This window comes from Poecilia formosa, unplaced genomic scaffold (genome assembly GCF_000485575.1).
Source record: "Poecilia formosa unplaced genomic scaffold, Poecilia_formosa-5.1.2 Scaffold743, whole genome shotgun sequence".
Classification (NCBI taxonomy): domain Eukaryota; kingdom Metazoa; phylum Chordata; class Actinopteri; order Cyprinodontiformes; family Poeciliidae; genus Poecilia; species Poecilia formosa.
The window spans coordinates 29,177-46,968 of record NW_006800682.1 but is presented as its reverse complement, the minus strand read 5'-3'; the positions used below and the strand labels follow the sequence as shown (position 1 = coordinate 46,968).

The following is a 17,792-nucleotide window of genomic DNA, read 5'->3' as shown; positions in this document are numbered from 1 at the left end:
ACTTAATTAGATGAACCTCTTCGTCCATCTAGGAGTTGACCTCTGACCCTCAGCACATCTAGGAGTTGACCTCTGACCCTCAGCACATCTAGGAGTTGACCTCTGACCCTCAGCACATCTAGGAGTTGACCTCTGACCTTGTGTTTCTGTCCTGGTCTCGGATCTTCTTCTCCATTTCTGCGTCTGTCAGAGTCTCCAGCAGGGGGCACCACTGGTCGGCGTCTCCTGTGTTCCTGATGGCGATCTCCACCGTGGGGAGCGGGTTCTCACTGGGAGAGGGGAAACGGGTCAGAACCGGGTCAGAACCGGAGCCGGCCCGGGCTCGGCGGCGCTCACCTGAAGGCGTAGGTGCGCTGGTGCCAGCTGAGCTGCCCCCGGATGCTGTAGGCGATGGTGGTGACGAACTCCCCGCCCAGGCCCAGCTCGGAGCACAGCTTGAGGGCGAAGGCCTCCGGCGAGTTGTCGCGCTCCGACATGTCCCACTCAAACTGGTCCACCAGAGAAATGTTCCCCACGTGGATGTTCAGCTGCACACAGACAGGCACCGTCAGACCCGCCCTCCGCCCCGGCCCCGGCCCGGTTACGCCCCGGCCCGGTTCCGCCCGCCCACCTTGATGATGACGCGCTGGTCGGCCTGCTCCTCCAGCAGCCCGTCGCTAGGATACGAGTCGATCTGCTGGCGGATGGCGGACGCCACGGCGGGGACGAAGGCCAGCGGGTTCAGGTCCAGGTCGTCGCACAGGATCTCGGCGAACATCTCCGGCGTCATCAGCTTCTCTGAGGACAGGCAATGTCAGGCCCGGGTCCGGTTCTGGTACCGGCACCGGGTCCGGCTCAGTTACCGTTCATGTTCCAGGTGAAGGCGTCTCTCAGCTTCTGTCCGTCGATCTCCATGTCCAACCGGATCGGAACCAGCGCCTCCGCCTGCGCCGCGTTCTCATGGATCACCGCTGGGTCGTGGTCATCGAAGCTGGAGACCAGAACCGACCCAGTTACAGAGAGAACCAACCAGAATCAACATTTCATGTTCTAATATTCAAACGAGGGGGCGGGGTTTCCCCCAGGGGGAGGGGCTTCAAAGGGGGCGGAGTTTCCCCAGGGGGCGGGGTTTCCCCCAGAGCGGTGGGAATTTCACAGGGGGGCGGTGTTCCCCCCAGAGGGGGAGGGGTTTCCCCCAGGGGGGAGGGGTTTCCCAGGGAGGTGCGGTTTCCCACCAGAGGGGGAAGGTCCTCTTCTTGTCGCGGCCGATCCGGTTTCTGTTGATGGAGGTGGAGGAAGGAACGGCGTCCAGGTGATGGGAGCTGTTGGGTAAGGTGGGAACCCACTGGCTGCTGCGCTTCGCCTTCTGCTCCCTGAAATAGAGACAGGAAGTGGACCAATCTGCTTCCTGATCAGACAGGAAGTGGACCGATCTACTTCCTGCCCAGAAAATGAGGAGATTCATCATGTTAAAGGAAAAACTGTCCGTCTCTGTTTCCTGTACCTTACGGTTCAAACCTCCGTCTCCAGCGTTTAGTTTTTATCCATGTTGTTGGCTCCTTTCAGACCTTCTCGGATCAGGTGGCTGGTTGGTTGTTAGTTTGTTTCATTATGTTTTAGTTTTTACCTGATCAATCATCAAACACCCTGAGTGGAACAGATACAAAGTCTGAAAGGATCATCGTAACAGCCTGAGGTCCCTGAGAGCGACCCGACCCGGTCCAGTCCAGTCTGACCCGGTCTGGTCTGGTCCGGTCTGGTCTGACCCGGTCTGGTCCGGTCCAATCCGGTCTGACCCGACCCGGTTACCTGAGGTACGCTGGAGGCTCGGTGCTGATGGACACGGCCTTGTACTTCTCATCGTTCCCGTCAAAGATCTCCTCGCACTCTGAGGCCTTCAGCAGCGTCACGCTGGTGGCTGTAAGCAGGAGGAACACAGCAGGGGTCAGAGGTCGTCTAGCAGCTCTAACCAGCAGAGTTCAGGCTGATGAAGGGAGGAAACTGACTGTTCCTTCATTAAACCGTCTGTTCATAATAATCGGATGTTTCAGCAGAGGAACTGATTCTTCTTCATGCAGCAGATTAAAGTTTTTCTGATCGTCACAGAAGAAGAAGAAAGTAAAACCAAACTGCAGCATGAAGCAGCTGAACTGCTGCAGCAGGACGCACCGTGTGATGAAGCCATGATCTTCTTCCTCTCCTCCACGGAGGCCAGCCGCCTCCATAGTGACGGGTAGCGCTTATAGAGGGAACCTCTGAACATCCGCAGGTAGTTCCCGACCTGGACAGACAGGAAGAGAACCCGATCAGAACCAGAACATCAAGTACAGAGAGGAAAACTGGAAATCTGCTGGGAACAAATAAATCCTTCAGAGGTTTCAGTCTTTAGCAAACCGCCACAAAGTTTGACTTCATTAATAAGTTTCACAGAAACGGTTTCTTTCCTCACATCTGCTTAATTTTCCAGTTAAATAATGAGCCTCCTGTTATCAACACTCTTCTACTCTTAACTTTAAAACGCATTTTTACAGCTTAAATCAGGGAGAAAACTCAGAAATCTGGCGATTCCTTCACTTTCAGACAGAAAAACCGATATTTTAGTTTCTTTAAACAGTGTAAAATTTATTCATTTTGTGTATTTAGTCTTTTTATTGTTAAAATCAGTTTCCAAACAGCAACTCAACCTTAAAAAATGAGCTTATATTTTAGTCTCTATAAAAACTGACAAATTGCGGTAAAAACAGCAGCAGTCTGGGAAATAAACGTCGTTATTAATATTCTCCAGCTGTTCGGTTCCAGATTATTAAGTTTATAACTTAGTTTTAATTTAATGAGCCGTTTTTGGGCCTCAAAATGAATCAAGAACCACTAAGGTCTTTGTTTACAGCTGCGTTAGCATGCTAACGGCGGCTAGCATGCTAACGGCGGCTAGCATGCTAACGGCGGCTAGCATGCTAACGGCGGCTGGCTGCAGGATGGAGAGCCCAGACTGGTTTTACTGGGAAGCAACCCTCCAGCACCAGTGACCACACACGGGCATACCTCTGATCCCACCATGTAAAAGTCTCCATCTTCCTCCAGCTGGAACTTAACTGGTTTCTGGCCAAATGTTTTACTCAGAGCTAGCTGCATCTTTGCTACACCGGGGCTAACAAGCTAGATCTGCTTCTGACGCGTTCAAAACCTCCGGAAAAAGTGGGAGACCGCAGATTTCTTCGTTACAACGAATAACAGATACAAGGATCGCGATTGACCATCTAAAAAATCTAATTATATAAATAAGAAAACTCTTCTTGTGTATTAACATGTGTGGTATAAATAGCTAAATACAGCTCGATAATTTGTCAGAAAAAAAAGCTTGTCAGTGAACATGAATGAAGCTTGATGAACATCTATTTATGCTGTTTCATCAGTAAAAATGCTGTAGCCAATGAATTCATTCAATTTTACATTTGTTTCAAAAATGTTCACACCGTGATACACACATATGAAGTATGAACACATTCCCTAACCTCCTCCTTTAAAATATAATTTATACACCATTTTTAATTTAAAGAAAAATTATTACATTTTTACAAGTTGTTTACAAGAAGTTCTGCAGGTTGTGCTTCTTGACACCGTTGGGTAAGCAGAACCAGAACCTGAGAGGTCTGGAAGGTTGCTATGACAACAGTAGATCTTTAATGTGGTGCTTAACCGTTTAGTGATTTATAAGCTAACAGTATTTTATAGTTTATTCTCTGAGCTACTGAGAGACCGTAGCTTTAAAACTGAGTGATGTAGAACTGGATGATGTAGAACCGGCTGGTGTCTCTACCCTCCTGGTTCTAGTCAGATCTCCAGCTGCAGCTTCTGGTCGTCAGTCTGACCTGCTGCAGGAATCAGAGCCACTAAATCCTGGGTGAGTTTCTCTGGTCTCAGACTTTAGTCCTGAAATGTTCTGCAGCTGCTGGAAGGTCCACTGAGGAACCAGAGGGTCAGGTCAGAGGTCATCACTACTCCTAGAACATTTGTGTTGAGTCTAGATCTACAACTCTAGATCTCTAACTTGAAATCTCTAACTGTAGATCTATAACTTTAGATCTACAACTTTAGATCTGTAACTCTAGATCTGGGGTGGTCACTCCAGGCCTGGAGGGTCTCCTGCAACTTTTAGATGTGTCTCTACTTCAGCACACCTGAGTCAAATAATGAGGTCATTAGCAGAACCTGATGTAGTGAGGAGGAGATTCAGCTGCTGGATCCAGGTGTGTTGGACCAGGAGGAGATTCAGCTGCTGGATCCAGGTGTGTTGGACAGGGAGACACTAAGAGCTGCAGGACTCGGCCCTCCAGGACCAGGACTGCCCAGCCCTGGACTGCATCGCTCCTCTTTAGGTCCAATAATAACTTCAGTTCTGTTTCTGTTCAGCTGGACAAAGTTTTGTCTCATCCTCACATTTATCTGTTCTCAGCATCTGTTCAGTAACTGGATGGGGTCAAAGGTCACCTGGTGACATCATAATGTAGAGCTGTGCANTATACACCATTTTTCATTTAAAGAAAAAATATTTAATTTTTACAAGTTGTTTACAAGAAGTTCTGCAGGTTGTGCTTCTTGACACCGTTGGGTAAGCAGAACCAGAACCTGAGAGGTCTGGAAGGTTGCTATGACAACAGTAGATCTTTAATGTGGTGCTAAACTGTTCAGTGATTTATAAGCTAACAGTATTTTATAGTTTATTCTCTGAGCTACTGAGAGACCGTAGCTTTAAAACTGAGTGATGTAGAACTGGATGATGTAGAACCGGCTGGTGTCTCTACCCTCCTGGTTCTAGTCAGATCTCCAGCTGCAGCTTCTGGTCGTCAGTCTGACCTGCTGCAGGAATCAAACCACTAAATCCTGGATGAGTTTCTCTGGTCTCAGACTTTAGTCCTGAAATGTTCTGCAGCTGCTAGAAGGTCCACTGAGGAACCAGAGGGTCAGGTCAGAGGTCATCACTACTCCTAGGCTTCGGGCTGATCGCTGGTTTTAGTTGTAATAACTGAACATTTGTGTTGAGTCTAGATCTATAACTCTAGATCTATAACTTTAAATCTCTAACTTTAAATCTCTAACTCTAGATCTGTAACTTTAGATGTATAACTTTAGATCTCAAACTCTAGATTTGTAACTCTAGATTTGTAACTCTAGATCTGTAACTCTAGATCTGTAACTCTAGATCTGGGGTGGTCACTCCAGGCCTGGAGGGTCTCCTGTAACTTGTAGATGTGTCTCTACTTCAACACACCTGAGTCAAATAACGAGGTCGTTAGCAGAACCTGATGTACTGAGGAGGAGATTCAGCTGCTGGATCCAGGTGTGTTGGACCAGGGAGACATTAAGAGCTGCAGGACTCGGCCCTCCAGGACCAGGACTGCCCAGCCCTGGACTACATCGCTCCTCTTTAGGTCCAATAATAACTTCAGTTCTGTTTCTGTTCAGCTGGACAAAGTTTTGTCTCGTCCTCACATTTATCTGTTCTCAGCATCTGTTCAGTAACTGGATGGGGTCAAAGGTCACCTGGTGACATCATAATGTAGAGCTGTGCATCATCATAGTTATGGTAGCTGATCTTATTTCCTGTCCTAGGATTGAACCTTGGTGTTCCCCACATGTGACCTTTGACCTCTTTGAGACATTTCCTACTGAAACAGAGAAATCCCAGTTTTTTATGTCAGACTGGAACCAGCTGAGTCCGACCCGACTCTCCAGTCGGTTCTGTAAGATGATCAACACTGAGGTCCAACAGAACCAGAACCAGGTCTGCGGTTCTTCCACATTCTGTGTTTGTATGGGTGTAATTGAACACTTTGACTAGGCCAGTCTCTCTACTGTGGTAACCATGGGAACCAGACTGGAAGCTTTTCCAGTAATGTTGCTGGTGAATGGGAGGTCAGAGGTCAGCCTGTAGTCCTGATGACTTGTCCAGATTGTTTCTGTCGGTGGTTTGATGCCCGCTGAGTTTGAAGCAGCAGTGACCTTGTGTCCTTTCTTGTCCTCCGCTGCTCCCCCAGGTCAGGCCTGGAGTCGGTTGAATCTCTGTGAATGAAACTGGTCGTCGTTTGCTGCTGCACACATTTATTTGTTTAAAAAGTGAAATGGAAAAGAAGGAATAAATTCTGTTTTATATTTAAATCTTTTTCACACGTCAGGATTTTAATCTGAGACAAGACAAACATGGAGTCCCGCAGACTCATTGTCCAATGTCTGTCTGCAGTCCCGAGCTGCGGCGCTCCTGAAAACGGCGTCGGCATGACGATTCGGCGCCGGCCAAGAGTTTCTGAAGATGATCAAAGCCAAAAACACAAACAACAAAACCGATTCCAGTCCAGGCAGTTTGGCATTCTTCACCAGAACTAAACAAACACCAGGAAACACCGAGCGCGTCCGTCCCCTCCCCGTCTCTGCCGGAGGGTCCCTGAAGGCACCGCGGGCTAGCCGCCCAGGCGCTGGCCCTCCCCCCAGGCGAAGCCGCCGGGCCGGTCCTCGGGCAGCGGGTTGTAGTTGGCGTCTTCCTCCGGCGTGTCGAACAGCATCTTTCTGTGGGCGGAGCCAGAGACAGGAAGCTCAGCCACACCAAACACGGGGATGGCAGCGTCATGCTGGGGGCAGGAGGCTGGCCCCACACGGCCACCATGTAAATGCATGCCACACTTTTCAGATTTTCATTTGATCCATGAATCACCTTTGATCCGACAAACAGAAACAATAAAACATCAGTTTGATTTCAGAGCCGACATGTTGGAGGGCCAGAATACTGTTCTACTGGACCGGAACCGGGTCGTAATCTGGACCGGAACCGGGTCGTAATCTGGACCGGAACCGGGTCGTAATCTGGACCGGAACCGGGATGTAATCTGGAATGGAACCGGGTCGTAATCTGGACTGGAACCGGGTCGTAATCTGGACTGGAACCGGGTCGTAATCTGGACTGGAACCGGGTCGTAATCTGGACCGGAACCAGCTGATAATCTGGACCGGAACCAGGATGTAATCTGGACCAGAACCAGCTGGTTTTATCAAATTCAATTAGAGATTAATGAATAAAATCCAATCTTTCTCTCACTTTATCTTTTTAAAATAAACTGTAAATTATAAACAAATAAAATCAACTAGAATAATAAATATATTTAACAAAAATCTAATCCAGAAGCAAATCTAAAGTAAAATAAGGAAATTAGGAAATTCTAAAATCAATAAAATAAAATAAACAAAGACATATATAAATAAAAATATAAGTGAAAATAATTAAGTTTTGGAAGTAAATAGTCAAACAGGAGAGAAACACTGAAAAATACTGAAGATTTCATAAATATGTAAATAAAATGAAGTGCAGAAAGAAAAGAAACAATAAATGTAAAATAAAGGATGAACTCAGTGTCTGTCCTCACATGATGGACGGCGTCCTGAGCCAGCGTCCGCCTCCAGGCTGGTTGGGGAAAACGTCTTCCAGGAAGTAGTAGACGTGACCCACAGCGATCCCTGGAAACAAAATGGAGGATGAGTTCCGATGCGGTTCGCTCGGCGCGGCGGCGGCGGCGTGACGCACCGAGCAGGTCGACGATGATGGAGTTCCCCAGCAGGAGGGAGAATCCCATCAGCACCCAGGGCAGGAAGGGCGCCTGGAAGTTCAGCAGGCCGAAGAAGTTCATGCGCACGTTGGGGTTCCTGCGGCTCCAGATGTACACCAGCATGATGGTGAAGGCCTGGCCGAGGAAGACCAGGCTCACGAAGATGCCGAAGATCTGCTCAGAGCGTTAAAGGAGCCACAAGTTTACATACACCTGCAGTCAGACTCTCAGAATCTCAATTATTTCTGTCTGGAAAAACTCAAAGGTTTGTTTTCTTCATCGGGGGTATGTAAACTTGTGGCCTCGGACAGTTTCCTGCCATCTCCCTCTTCGTGAGACATTGTGTTTCCATGGAAACGCCCCGAAGGATACGGTCATCAGCAGGCCGCCGAACAGGAACATGAAGACGAAGTCAGCCGTCCGACCCCTGAAGGAGCCTTCCTCCAACATCCGGCAGTACCGGTACCTGGGACCCATAGGTTAGGGAAAACACGCACCGACTGGGCCTGGAACACAGACTGGGCCCAAAACTAACTGACTGGGCCCAAAACACAATGACTGGGCCCAAAACACAATGACTGGGCCCGAAATACACTGACTGGGCCCAAAACACAATGACTGGGCCCGAAATACACTGATTGGGCCTGAAACACAATGACTGGGCCCAAAACAAAATGACTGGGCCCAAAACTAACTCACTGGGCCCAAACTAACTGACTGGGCCCAAAATACACTGACTGGGCCCAAAACAAAATGACTGGGCCCAAAACTAATTGATGATGAACAGTGACAAATGTTGACTTTCTAACTTACACTATGATGAATTATTTCTCTATTTGCTTCTTTTATTATACTTCTAACATTTTAAGAAATAAGTTTGATATTTTCTATGAAATCTGTGCAATGTGTAAATTTTTTTTTATTTGATTCCTCGATTAATCGTCAGAATAACCGATTAATCGTCAGAATAACTGATTAATCGTCAGACTAACTTATTGCTAAGCTAATCGTTAGCTGCAGCGGTGCTTCAGAACCTCTTGCGCTGCGTCAGCAGCAACACCTGCTGCTGTGAAACAGAAACATGCAAACCAGCAGGATACAGAAATATCATGTTGAACAGGAAATTGAAGCCGACTGGACCGAAGAACAGGAAGTTGGTGAAGAGTCTCCATACCTGAGAAGACAAGAGAAAATCCTTCAGCTGCGTTGGTTCTGACCCGGTTTGCTGAAAGGTAGAGGAGCGACTCGGTACCTGGTAGTTCTTCAGAATCAGGTCTGGGTTGAAGTAGAGCTGGAACGGTGTGATGATCTCCAGTTGCTGTGGGAGGAAACCGGGAAGAACCTGAGCAGCTTCAGAAACCAGGATTATTCCAGAGATTATGGTCAACCTGAGCTGGATTAATGCTGGGAACCCTGAGCCGGAGCGGGGTCCATCCTGGTCCCAACGTCATGGCTGAATCACTCCAATCATGACGGAGCAGCTCTGCTGCCTTAGCTCCGATTGGCTAATCAGTTTCTGGTTCAGCTGTTTGGATAATTATCGCCTCTGCTTCTGGATGCTGAGCAGCTGCCTGGATTACATTTATCATGATGCGTAATCATGGCAATAAGGTGTCGCTATAGCAACTGGGAGCATCTGATTAGCATATCAAAAGCTTAAATAATCCCTGAACTGTGACCCTAAACCCCTAGGATTTTATCCCCTACTCCAACGTCTCCCAAACCCCATGACCAGACAGACTGAACGAGTGGCAGAAGCAAAGGAGGTGGATAAGCAGCTGATCATGTCATCCAGGACATGTTGCTGTGGAATATCATCTCTGCTTGCCAGATGTTGAGCTGTTAGCATGTTATGACAGTCTTCAGTCAGAGACCTCCTCAGATTCGCTGGTAAACTGACTGCTACTGGAGAAATAGCCATAACTTTAACCTTTTATTCAGCGGGAAGCAGAGCCTTCCTCCCAGTTCTGCTCAGATTACGGGTTTGGATGAAGAGTTGGTGCTTCTGCCAGCTGTTCAGAAACATCTGGAGGTTTCCCCCTCATCTTCCATCCCAAACATCAGCTGTTCTACCGGACTCTAACCAACCAGAACCCGCAGCCCGGTGTGTTTGCCCCGAGCTGGGGTCAGGTCCGGGTCACCATCAGTCAGAACTCCACATCCACAACCAACAATTCATGATTAAAACTATAAAACTGATTTAACTGTCAATAAAACCCTCCTGAGGTCAGGCTGAAGGTAAAAATGTTAAACATCCGATGGTGCGTTCAGGGTCAGTCTGTGACGGAGGGAACCGGTTCCCCCCCAATCGCTTGAGACTAAATAAAACCAGATTATAATCTCTGACTGCGCTCATGGCCGAGTTAAACGGACCGGAACCGAACCCTGACTGAGTTCTCAGCTCGGGACAAGATTAAACGCGAAGCTAACTTCCTGAATGAGAGCTCACGCTCGGATCTGCAACAGAAACATCTGGAGCTCAACAGAAACCAGCAGAGTCCTGACTGACTGACTGACCGACTCGGTTCGGTTCGGATTGCTCTTACCACTGCAGCCGTGGTGAGGACGCAGGCCGTGGTGTAAGCCCTGGTAACAACAGGAATCTGTAAATATTCCTGCTGGAGGGTCTGGTAGGCCATTTTGGAGACACTACTGACAGCTTCCGGGGCTTCCTGACACGTCATTGCCAACGGGACGGGGATGCGTTCATGGGCCGTGGGAAAATCCACCACGACTTCCACTTCTGTCATTTCAAACAACAGAAACCAGGTAATACCAATCCGAACCGAAATGATCGTTTTAAGAAAACAATTTGACACGTAATCACAACAAAAATAAAATAAAAATATGCAAATCAACAACTACCGCAGTAATAGCATTTTAAAAAATGTTTTATTATGTATTTTGAATAATCCAGTGTTGTTTAAATAAAAAAAATAAAGCTAAAGTAGTTATAAAATAAAAAGAACAGTAGAAGTAACTTTAAAAAAATACTTTTTGTTATTTTTTAAAAACTTACTTAAAACATTAGAATATACATTTTAACAAAATAAACAGGTAGCTTTAGAGCCATCTAGTGGTTGCTTGATGGAACATCACCCAGCAGGTGCAACTTCCAGCAGTTATTTCACTGCATTTATTGCTGTTCCACTCTTCATATGGTTTACTAATAATTTCTCTGTGGCGCTTTTTAAATTATTATTTTTCATGGTTAAACTGGGTGGAACAATAAAGTAAGGACGCTGTTTTGGAGCCATCTGCTGGTTGGGCAGTGCAACTACACATATGATACTTTACCCCAGACCGCTGATCAACGTAGGTGGAGCCAAGTATCGATATCGTTTGTATTTCTATTTTCATATACTTAAAATTATTCATAACGTACCGTACGTTTATATTCCGGTCTTGTTAGAGTATAAACGCGAACAAAGTCTAAAGTTAATGTTAGCAGTGTGAACAGCTCCATACTTTTTACGCTAGTAGCATGCTAGCTGCTAAGCTAATGCTAGTTAGCTGAGTCTGCTAACAGAGCAACATGGCTTTCAGTCTTCGCGCGAGTTTTATATCATCCCTTCATATTAGCTATTTAATTTTTTATTCACTATCCGTTTTCAGTTTAAAATTAACATATGACACGTTGAAATNAGCTCTCATTAGAAAACAGTGTGAAAACATTAGCCGCTATGCTAACAATCAGCGGTTATTTCGGGCCAATTAAACTACATAGGAAATATTTCTCGGTTGTTTAAAAGCGAATTTCTGGCTGCAAAGTAATTCTGATCTTTCATCCTTACCTGTGGAAGGTGATGCTCCGATCCTCTGCTGCCACATACAAGATGGCGGACGCCGTTATGTAGGACTCAGCGCTCAGTGAGGCGTCTACGTATTGATGTCTATGCCCCAAACAGCGTTAGCTTTTGGTTAGCGACTCCCTTTTCAAACGCACATCCAATGCTACAAAATATTTAAAGAAATATTGACTTTTAGCCTTGTTCCCCCTCACTTTTATTCACCATTCAGTAATTATTATTACATATTATTTGGTTTCTTTTGTCTGGTTGATCCACAGATTTTTTCCATTAACACAGGTTCCATTTGTATAGTCCTGACTTTCTTTTAAAAGTAATCTATGATCCTCTCAAGTTACAAATGCTGTCTCTCTTTGTAAATTATTTGCAAGTGTGTTGTGTACTTCAAACAGAACTTGTGGAAAATAACTACACCAGGTCGTGAACTTGAATGAATTTTGAGTTAACAATGGATTTGTTGGATTTCTGCAACGTTTTCTGCTTATATTCCTAACGGCCCTTAACTCATTGATAACTCATTGACATGGTACCTACATGTTTTGTCCTTTGAAATAAGAAAATCCAAACTACAACAATAAAAACTTGGCCAAGACTCATTTTTATTTTATTCCACAGGCTCCATATCAAAGGAAAGGAAGGTCACTGGAGATGCTCGTCATCAGGAAAGGTCGGCGACGGTCAGTAGAAAACACAGACGGATTAACAACCATCTGCAGCTTTTGATGTCATCCTGTGTCATAAATGTCTACTGAATCGGCTGCCGAAAAATCTGCTGAAAAGGTAAGGACAGCTGTGTTTATATGGTAAGTAAACTGGGCTGATATGAACAACCGATGCTATGCTTGACATGTCACATATTTCTGCATTTCTTATTTACATCATGTTTTACACTGACTCTTCATCACAAAGACAGAAACCCTTCATTTTATGGTGAAGTTTTCCTTGCTGGTTGGCCCCATCAGGTTACTGGTTTCTAACCTTTGGGTCAATAGTCTCCTTTAATATTGTTGGACCATTTAGGAGGCCGCGCAGCCACTAGGGAGCCCTGAGATTGACACAATGCAGACTGATAAGCAGTATAAACAAAACCTATGCATTAACCAGAAGCTACTCAAATGTGCATATAAGTTGATTGAAAGATACTTGGATAAATTACAAAACTCATCATTGCCTTGATGATTTGCCCCTGGGTTCCGGCCTGGTCGACCCCGTTCATTTCAGAGCGTCGCACTTCCTGGTTTTCGTCCTTTTTCTGCAGATCATAAAGTCTTTCACTGGAGGTAAGTTACCATTATTAGCCAAATGCAAGTTTAGATTCTGACCAATGTTTCTTTATGGTTTGAGTTTCGATGTCTGTGTTCACTCCCCGGGGAAGCTAATGCTCGCTAATGCTAAAGATGATGGTAAACAACAACGACTAAAGCTCAAAGCTGTGTGGGTAAATGTTTTAGAAGTAAAGCAGAACATTACGCGTTTAGTGTTGCACCCAGTGTTGGCTCACCTGTTCATGCTATACCTGTGCAAGGAGGAGGCTTGTTGTTTCACAGCGACAGCTGGAGTGAGGTTAACATAGTAAATCTATGCTGGTTGTAAAGTGGATGTATTTAACTTTCAGAAACCATTAAAGATTCTCTGAGTTGTTATAATGCAAAGTGAGGTTGAAACAAAAAGCTAACCATTCTTTTGGTGAGGTCCAGGTGTGTCAAATTATTCAGCCATCAACCATTATTTTATTAGTTTGAAATTCTTTGTTTCTCAGGTTAAATGTTGCTGATCTGTCTGTACTGGACTCATGTCTCCTGGCTCTGACGTCTGCAGGCTCTGCTGATCATGTAAAACATCTCAAAGCGGTCATTACCCTCAGAATAGAAAAGAAAGGTTGAAGAGGCAAACAAACCAGCTAAAGCTAATGTAGAAAAAGCTTTATCCTTTAATATGACCGTCTCCATAACTGTACTGACCAGTTTGTGCTGTGACTAATGTACTGACAGTGTAACATTTTAAATGATGGTGTTGGAGCCTATTATTCAGCAAAGGGTATTTTAAGGAAAATGTTTGAAACAGGAAACTGGCATAGATTCAGTAAAAGTCTCCCAGCAGAGAAATTTGTATAACAGAACATCAGACGTTTACTCTGCGGTTAGAGTGGATTTAAATAAAATAAGAGCAGCATCGGTCAGGAAGCACAGCTTATTTTGCTCATGTTTCTGGACTGTCTCTAATGAAAAGGTCCAAAAGCTACCAGCTCCATACATGTAGCTAGAATAGGATAGAAATATCCCAGTGACCAGCTAAGAATGAGCTTCATTAGACTGAGTTCCAGTTAGATTGATAAATATTCGGTTCCTCCACATGCCTTTTGTTTTGGGACGCATTTCTTTCTATAGTAACTGTCATAAAGTGATTCATTATTGTTTCAGATGAGCAGTACTCAGACATTTGGATGGTGGTGGTAAGGAACAATGTTTTGAAATGGCAGTTTATTGTGTTGACTTCTTCATGGCTGATCCTAAAGAACTGCTTGTTTCCAGGCCTCTGCAGAGCTGGATGCCTGAGGGAACCAGCCATTTCATTCAGGAGTGATGGAGCAGGGATGCATATAAAAATTATCAAGGAACTTTTCCTTTTGCCTGGATTTAGACCAACAAATGTCCAGGTCTCTTGAACTATAAAACCACCTGATCACCATGTGTGTGGACACTATGGACACAAAATGTAGTATAAGGGCATATAATGGCATAATGTACAATAGTTGGGCTCTGTCATGGGAGAGAGCAAGAAACCACAGGGATCAAAAGAGACTGGTAAAACCTCTGAGTCCCACAATACCCAGCCATTAATAGTTGTTTCCCCGTGACGTCCCAAAACAGCAGCAGTATTTTTCTACGTGCTCACAGACTGCGCTGCGGAGGACACATTTTCATTTCACTCACCGCCGGACCGAGAGCGGCCGCCGCGTCTTCTCTGTTTATCTGACCCGCTGACCTCAACATGCTCACCTGGACGGCTCACAGTAGGAGTCTGGGAACAGACAACTGCTTAATCCAGAACAACTTGCTTGCTTTATTATGTTTTTCTTTCTTTGCGATGTTTAACTGTGTGATAGCTAATGCTAAATATTTGTTTAGCATTAGCTAATTTACTCTGACCACGAGAGCTTATTCTTTCATCAATGTTTTCACTACATCGCCTCTCACTAAATACAGATAAATAACTGTATTGTTCTTATAAAGCTTCTGAAGCTAAAGCCAGTTGCTTTGCTAATGCTAAGATAGCAGCCACCATTTCTTCTGTTTACGGCTCAGCTCATTCTGTTCATGCCGTAGCGCACTGCCAGCACTCATAAACGCATTGATATTGGTATTAATGGTAATTAAAGGTCCATGTGAGACTTAGAACAGGTGCTAAGCAGCATTTCAGTCACTATTTCCTTTGTTTTTTGCTGAGCTGCTAATTCCGGTTGTGGCATTACCGCGTCATACAACCGTCAACTATCTTGTGAGTCTGTGTTGATTATCTGTGGGAGGACAACCATTTCTTTCTCTTTGCTCACACACAGGCTGTGTTTGGGAGGATTTGTGTAGCCATACTGATCTTACTAGTAAAGAAAAAGACTTCATCTTCAAAAACATCCTTGAAGCCAAAGCAAAGTATGTAGCATACTGTCTGCATCTGGTGACTCTACCCAGCCGAAAATAAGACTAGCTGCCTGAAACTGATCGAGTTCCTGCAGAAAGAACCTGAAATATTTATAGATTCCCCAAGAAGAACTGTTGTCTCCAACTACTTCGATGAATCAGTTTCGTCTTTATTACCCCGACAGAAGATGGCGAGCTGCCCGGTGGGAGAGTGGGAAGACGGGAGTCCCAGATCGAGAGATACAGCTGCATCTTGTCTGTTCATTGGACCTGCTGAATTCAACATACTCTCTTATTCATCAGATGGGTTCGCAGTAAGAAGTAATGGAAATATTGTTTATTTATTCATGTTTTTTTTGGTTACATAAACTACAAAGTACTCAACAAAAAATAAAGAGCAACATGCAAAACGTGCAAGAAGAGAATCACAGATCAAGATGGAGCAACTTCCAGCTTTGGCCAACATTTGAAGTTGCATAAAGAACGGTAGGTGGTACTTTCCATTACTATGATGAGACAGCTGACTCAGCTGACTGAGTTTTTAGCTAGTGCTCTCCAGGCTATGCTGATTTTCATACAGTTTTTGTCATGCTTTTTTAAATCCGGTGCTACATGCTCATCCATGAATAAGTTGCATCTCGTTAGTTTTTACCGATGAATGATGAGCGGGGCTCTGATTCAGAAAGCGAGTTCTTCACTTGAACTTAGTGAAGAGAGTTTATCTCAGTCTTCTCTCCATCACAACATTGAAATGGGTCCGCTGGAGGACAGATCATATACTTGATCTGCATCAGAGAAACATATTGAGAATAGATTTACTCCAGGCAGTTCATTTTTTACTTAATGTTTGTAAGTTCAGTTGCACATCTTTCATCGTGGTTTGAGATAAATTCAGATTTAAAATAGTTCACATTATCTATTCACATTTAACAAATAATTGCAACATTATTAAAAAAGGCACAAAGGACTTGAAATTCCCAGTTTAAGACCTGGGACTTGTCTGAGACCTGACTCAGACCTTGAAGATAAAGACTAGAGACTTGCAAAGCAATGACTTGGTCCCACCTTCGGTTGTCACATTAAGAATTAACTTTTAATTCTTTTTAGTTATAATTTAGCAATTCACTCCAGGACAGTTGGTAAGCTACGATGTAGCTTAGCACCGTCAGCATGTGAATGTATTCATATACTGGATGAAGGACTCGGTGTAACGTGAAGTGTAACAACAACAGGCCATTTGCCACTTAAACATTCATATCCACTGAGTTTTGATGTCGATATACGTACTTTCATTTTTGCAATAACCTAAAGTTAGAAATTCAGGTAAGTTAATCTGAAGTTATAACCCAAGCCATGTTACCTCTGAATTTGATCAAGGTAGGATATTCTGATGTTTTGTTAATTTGTCAATGATGTGTTGCCTCCGATTTTATAAAGGTAGGTTTTTCTGAGGTAGGAATTTATTACATCAACATGTGCTTTATAAAGGTAGGTGTTATGATAAAGGGTTATAAAAATAAAATAAAATCAAGTTAATTTGTACAACATGTTTCAGCAACAAGGCTGTTCAAAGTTTTTCACATCATAAAAACAAGAAATACAAGGTCATTGAAAACAGTCAACAATTGAAGAAGTGCGTCAACATGTTCTGCATCTTTATTTTGTATAAACGTTGGACATTCTGACAAGTTTTAGTGCTTCAATAAGTGCTCCTTCTATATTCTCTAAAGTTAGGTTAAGGTATTTGAGATGAACTGAATTTAAATGGTGATCCTCCACTCTCACTGACCATTCAAAAACAACAACATTCACCCATTTGCACTCAAACTCACACACATTTATACACTGATACATTCCTCTAGTGATAGTGGACTGCTGCTAGCATTGAGTTGTAACAACTTCATCTGGTGAAGAACAGAAGTAATTACATTGTTTCAAATTAATTACATTTGATTCCCAACACTCAAAAATTTAACTGGTTACCTGTACAGGGTTTGCAAACCCCTGCATGTATAGGAAATGGATGGATAGATAGATTGATGGACTGTGAGCATTTAAAAGAAAAGGACCTGGGATAAGAACTTGGTTATGTGTCTATGTAGCTCTAGCACATAAGATACTTTGTGCTGTTGTGATATTTGTAGGTCTTCATTCGCATGTTCTTGTACCAGAACACAATGAGCTGTTTCTTTCATCATTGTCTCTCTTTGGATATTTAGTTGTTTCTTTGTATCCTGTCTCCTTTCCCTGCTTCTCCAATCAGATACTTCTAATCTCAATCTCCTCTGTGGCTGGAATGTGCGCTCTCCTCTCCTGCTTCATATAATCTCCTGGAGGTGGTGCATTGAGGCCCAGCTTGACTTTGGTGGAGTTAGACTCCTTCCATGATCTCCATCTGTTTTCTCTTGTGGAGCATCTGAAGAATCCTCTGTTGGACTCTTCATCCACACTTTCTCTGTCGTTATGACCTTTCTAAACTTGTCTATCTAGTTGACCGCCACTGAGCCGCTTATGCTCTTTAAGCAAGCTAGAGGTTTATGATACTGCTTATTTTGGTATTGATCTGATGCCAAGTAAATACAGGGCCAGTATTGCCAATACTGATACTTTCTAAAGGTAGGAATTTATTACTACCATTAGAATAAAAAGGTAGTAATAAATTCCTGCATGTCTATTATGCAGGATTTTAAAGGATTTAAAGGATTTTAGTGCATCAACATGTGCTACATCTGTTTTGTTTTTTCTAAATAAAAGTAGTTTATAAAAGCTGTTAT

The 17,792-nt window shown here is 44.1% G+C and overlaps 2 protein-coding genes across 2 annotated transcripts in view; both read right to left on the bottom strand.

Moving 5' to 3' along the window:
• The window catches only part of LOC103131305 (SWI/SNF-related matrix-associated actin-dependent regulator of chromatin subfamily B member 1-like), a 4,139-nt gene extending 957 nt beyond the window's left edge, over positions 1-3,182 (bottom strand). The window contains exons 1-8 of the mRNA XM_007542912.2: positions 3,022-3,182; positions 2,149-2,260; positions 1,789-1,897; positions 1,215-1,352; positions 843-970; positions 611-777; positions 337-527; positions 138-269 (exon numbers count right to left, since the gene is read on the bottom strand). Of these exons, the coding sequence (XP_007542974.1) occupies positions 138-269; positions 337-527; positions 611-777; positions 843-970; positions 1,215-1,352; positions 1,789-1,897; positions 2,149-2,260; positions 3,022-3,111 (1,067 nt within the window). The 5' untranslated portion in view covers positions 3,112-3,182. The remainder of the gene's footprint in view (positions 1-137; positions 270-336; positions 528-610; positions 778-842; positions 971-1,214; positions 1,353-1,788; positions 1,898-2,148; positions 2,261-3,021) is intronic.
• A 2,947-nt stretch (positions 3,183-6,129) lies between these two features.
• Positions 6,130-10,332, bottom strand: derl2 (derlin 2). Its single transcript, XM_007542911.2, has 7 exons — positions 10,118-10,332; positions 8,824-8,889; positions 8,672-8,745; positions 7,944-8,037; positions 7,550-7,745; positions 7,392-7,482; positions 6,130-6,540 (listed from the first exon to the last, which is right to left on the bottom strand). Exons 1-7 carry the CDS (start codon positions 10,319-10,321, stop codon positions 6,435-6,437), a joined length of 831 nt encoding a protein of 276 aa, XP_007542973.2. The 5' UTR covers positions 10,322-10,332; the 3' UTR covers positions 6,130-6,434.
• Positions 10,333-17,792: the final 7,460 nt, after the last annotated feature.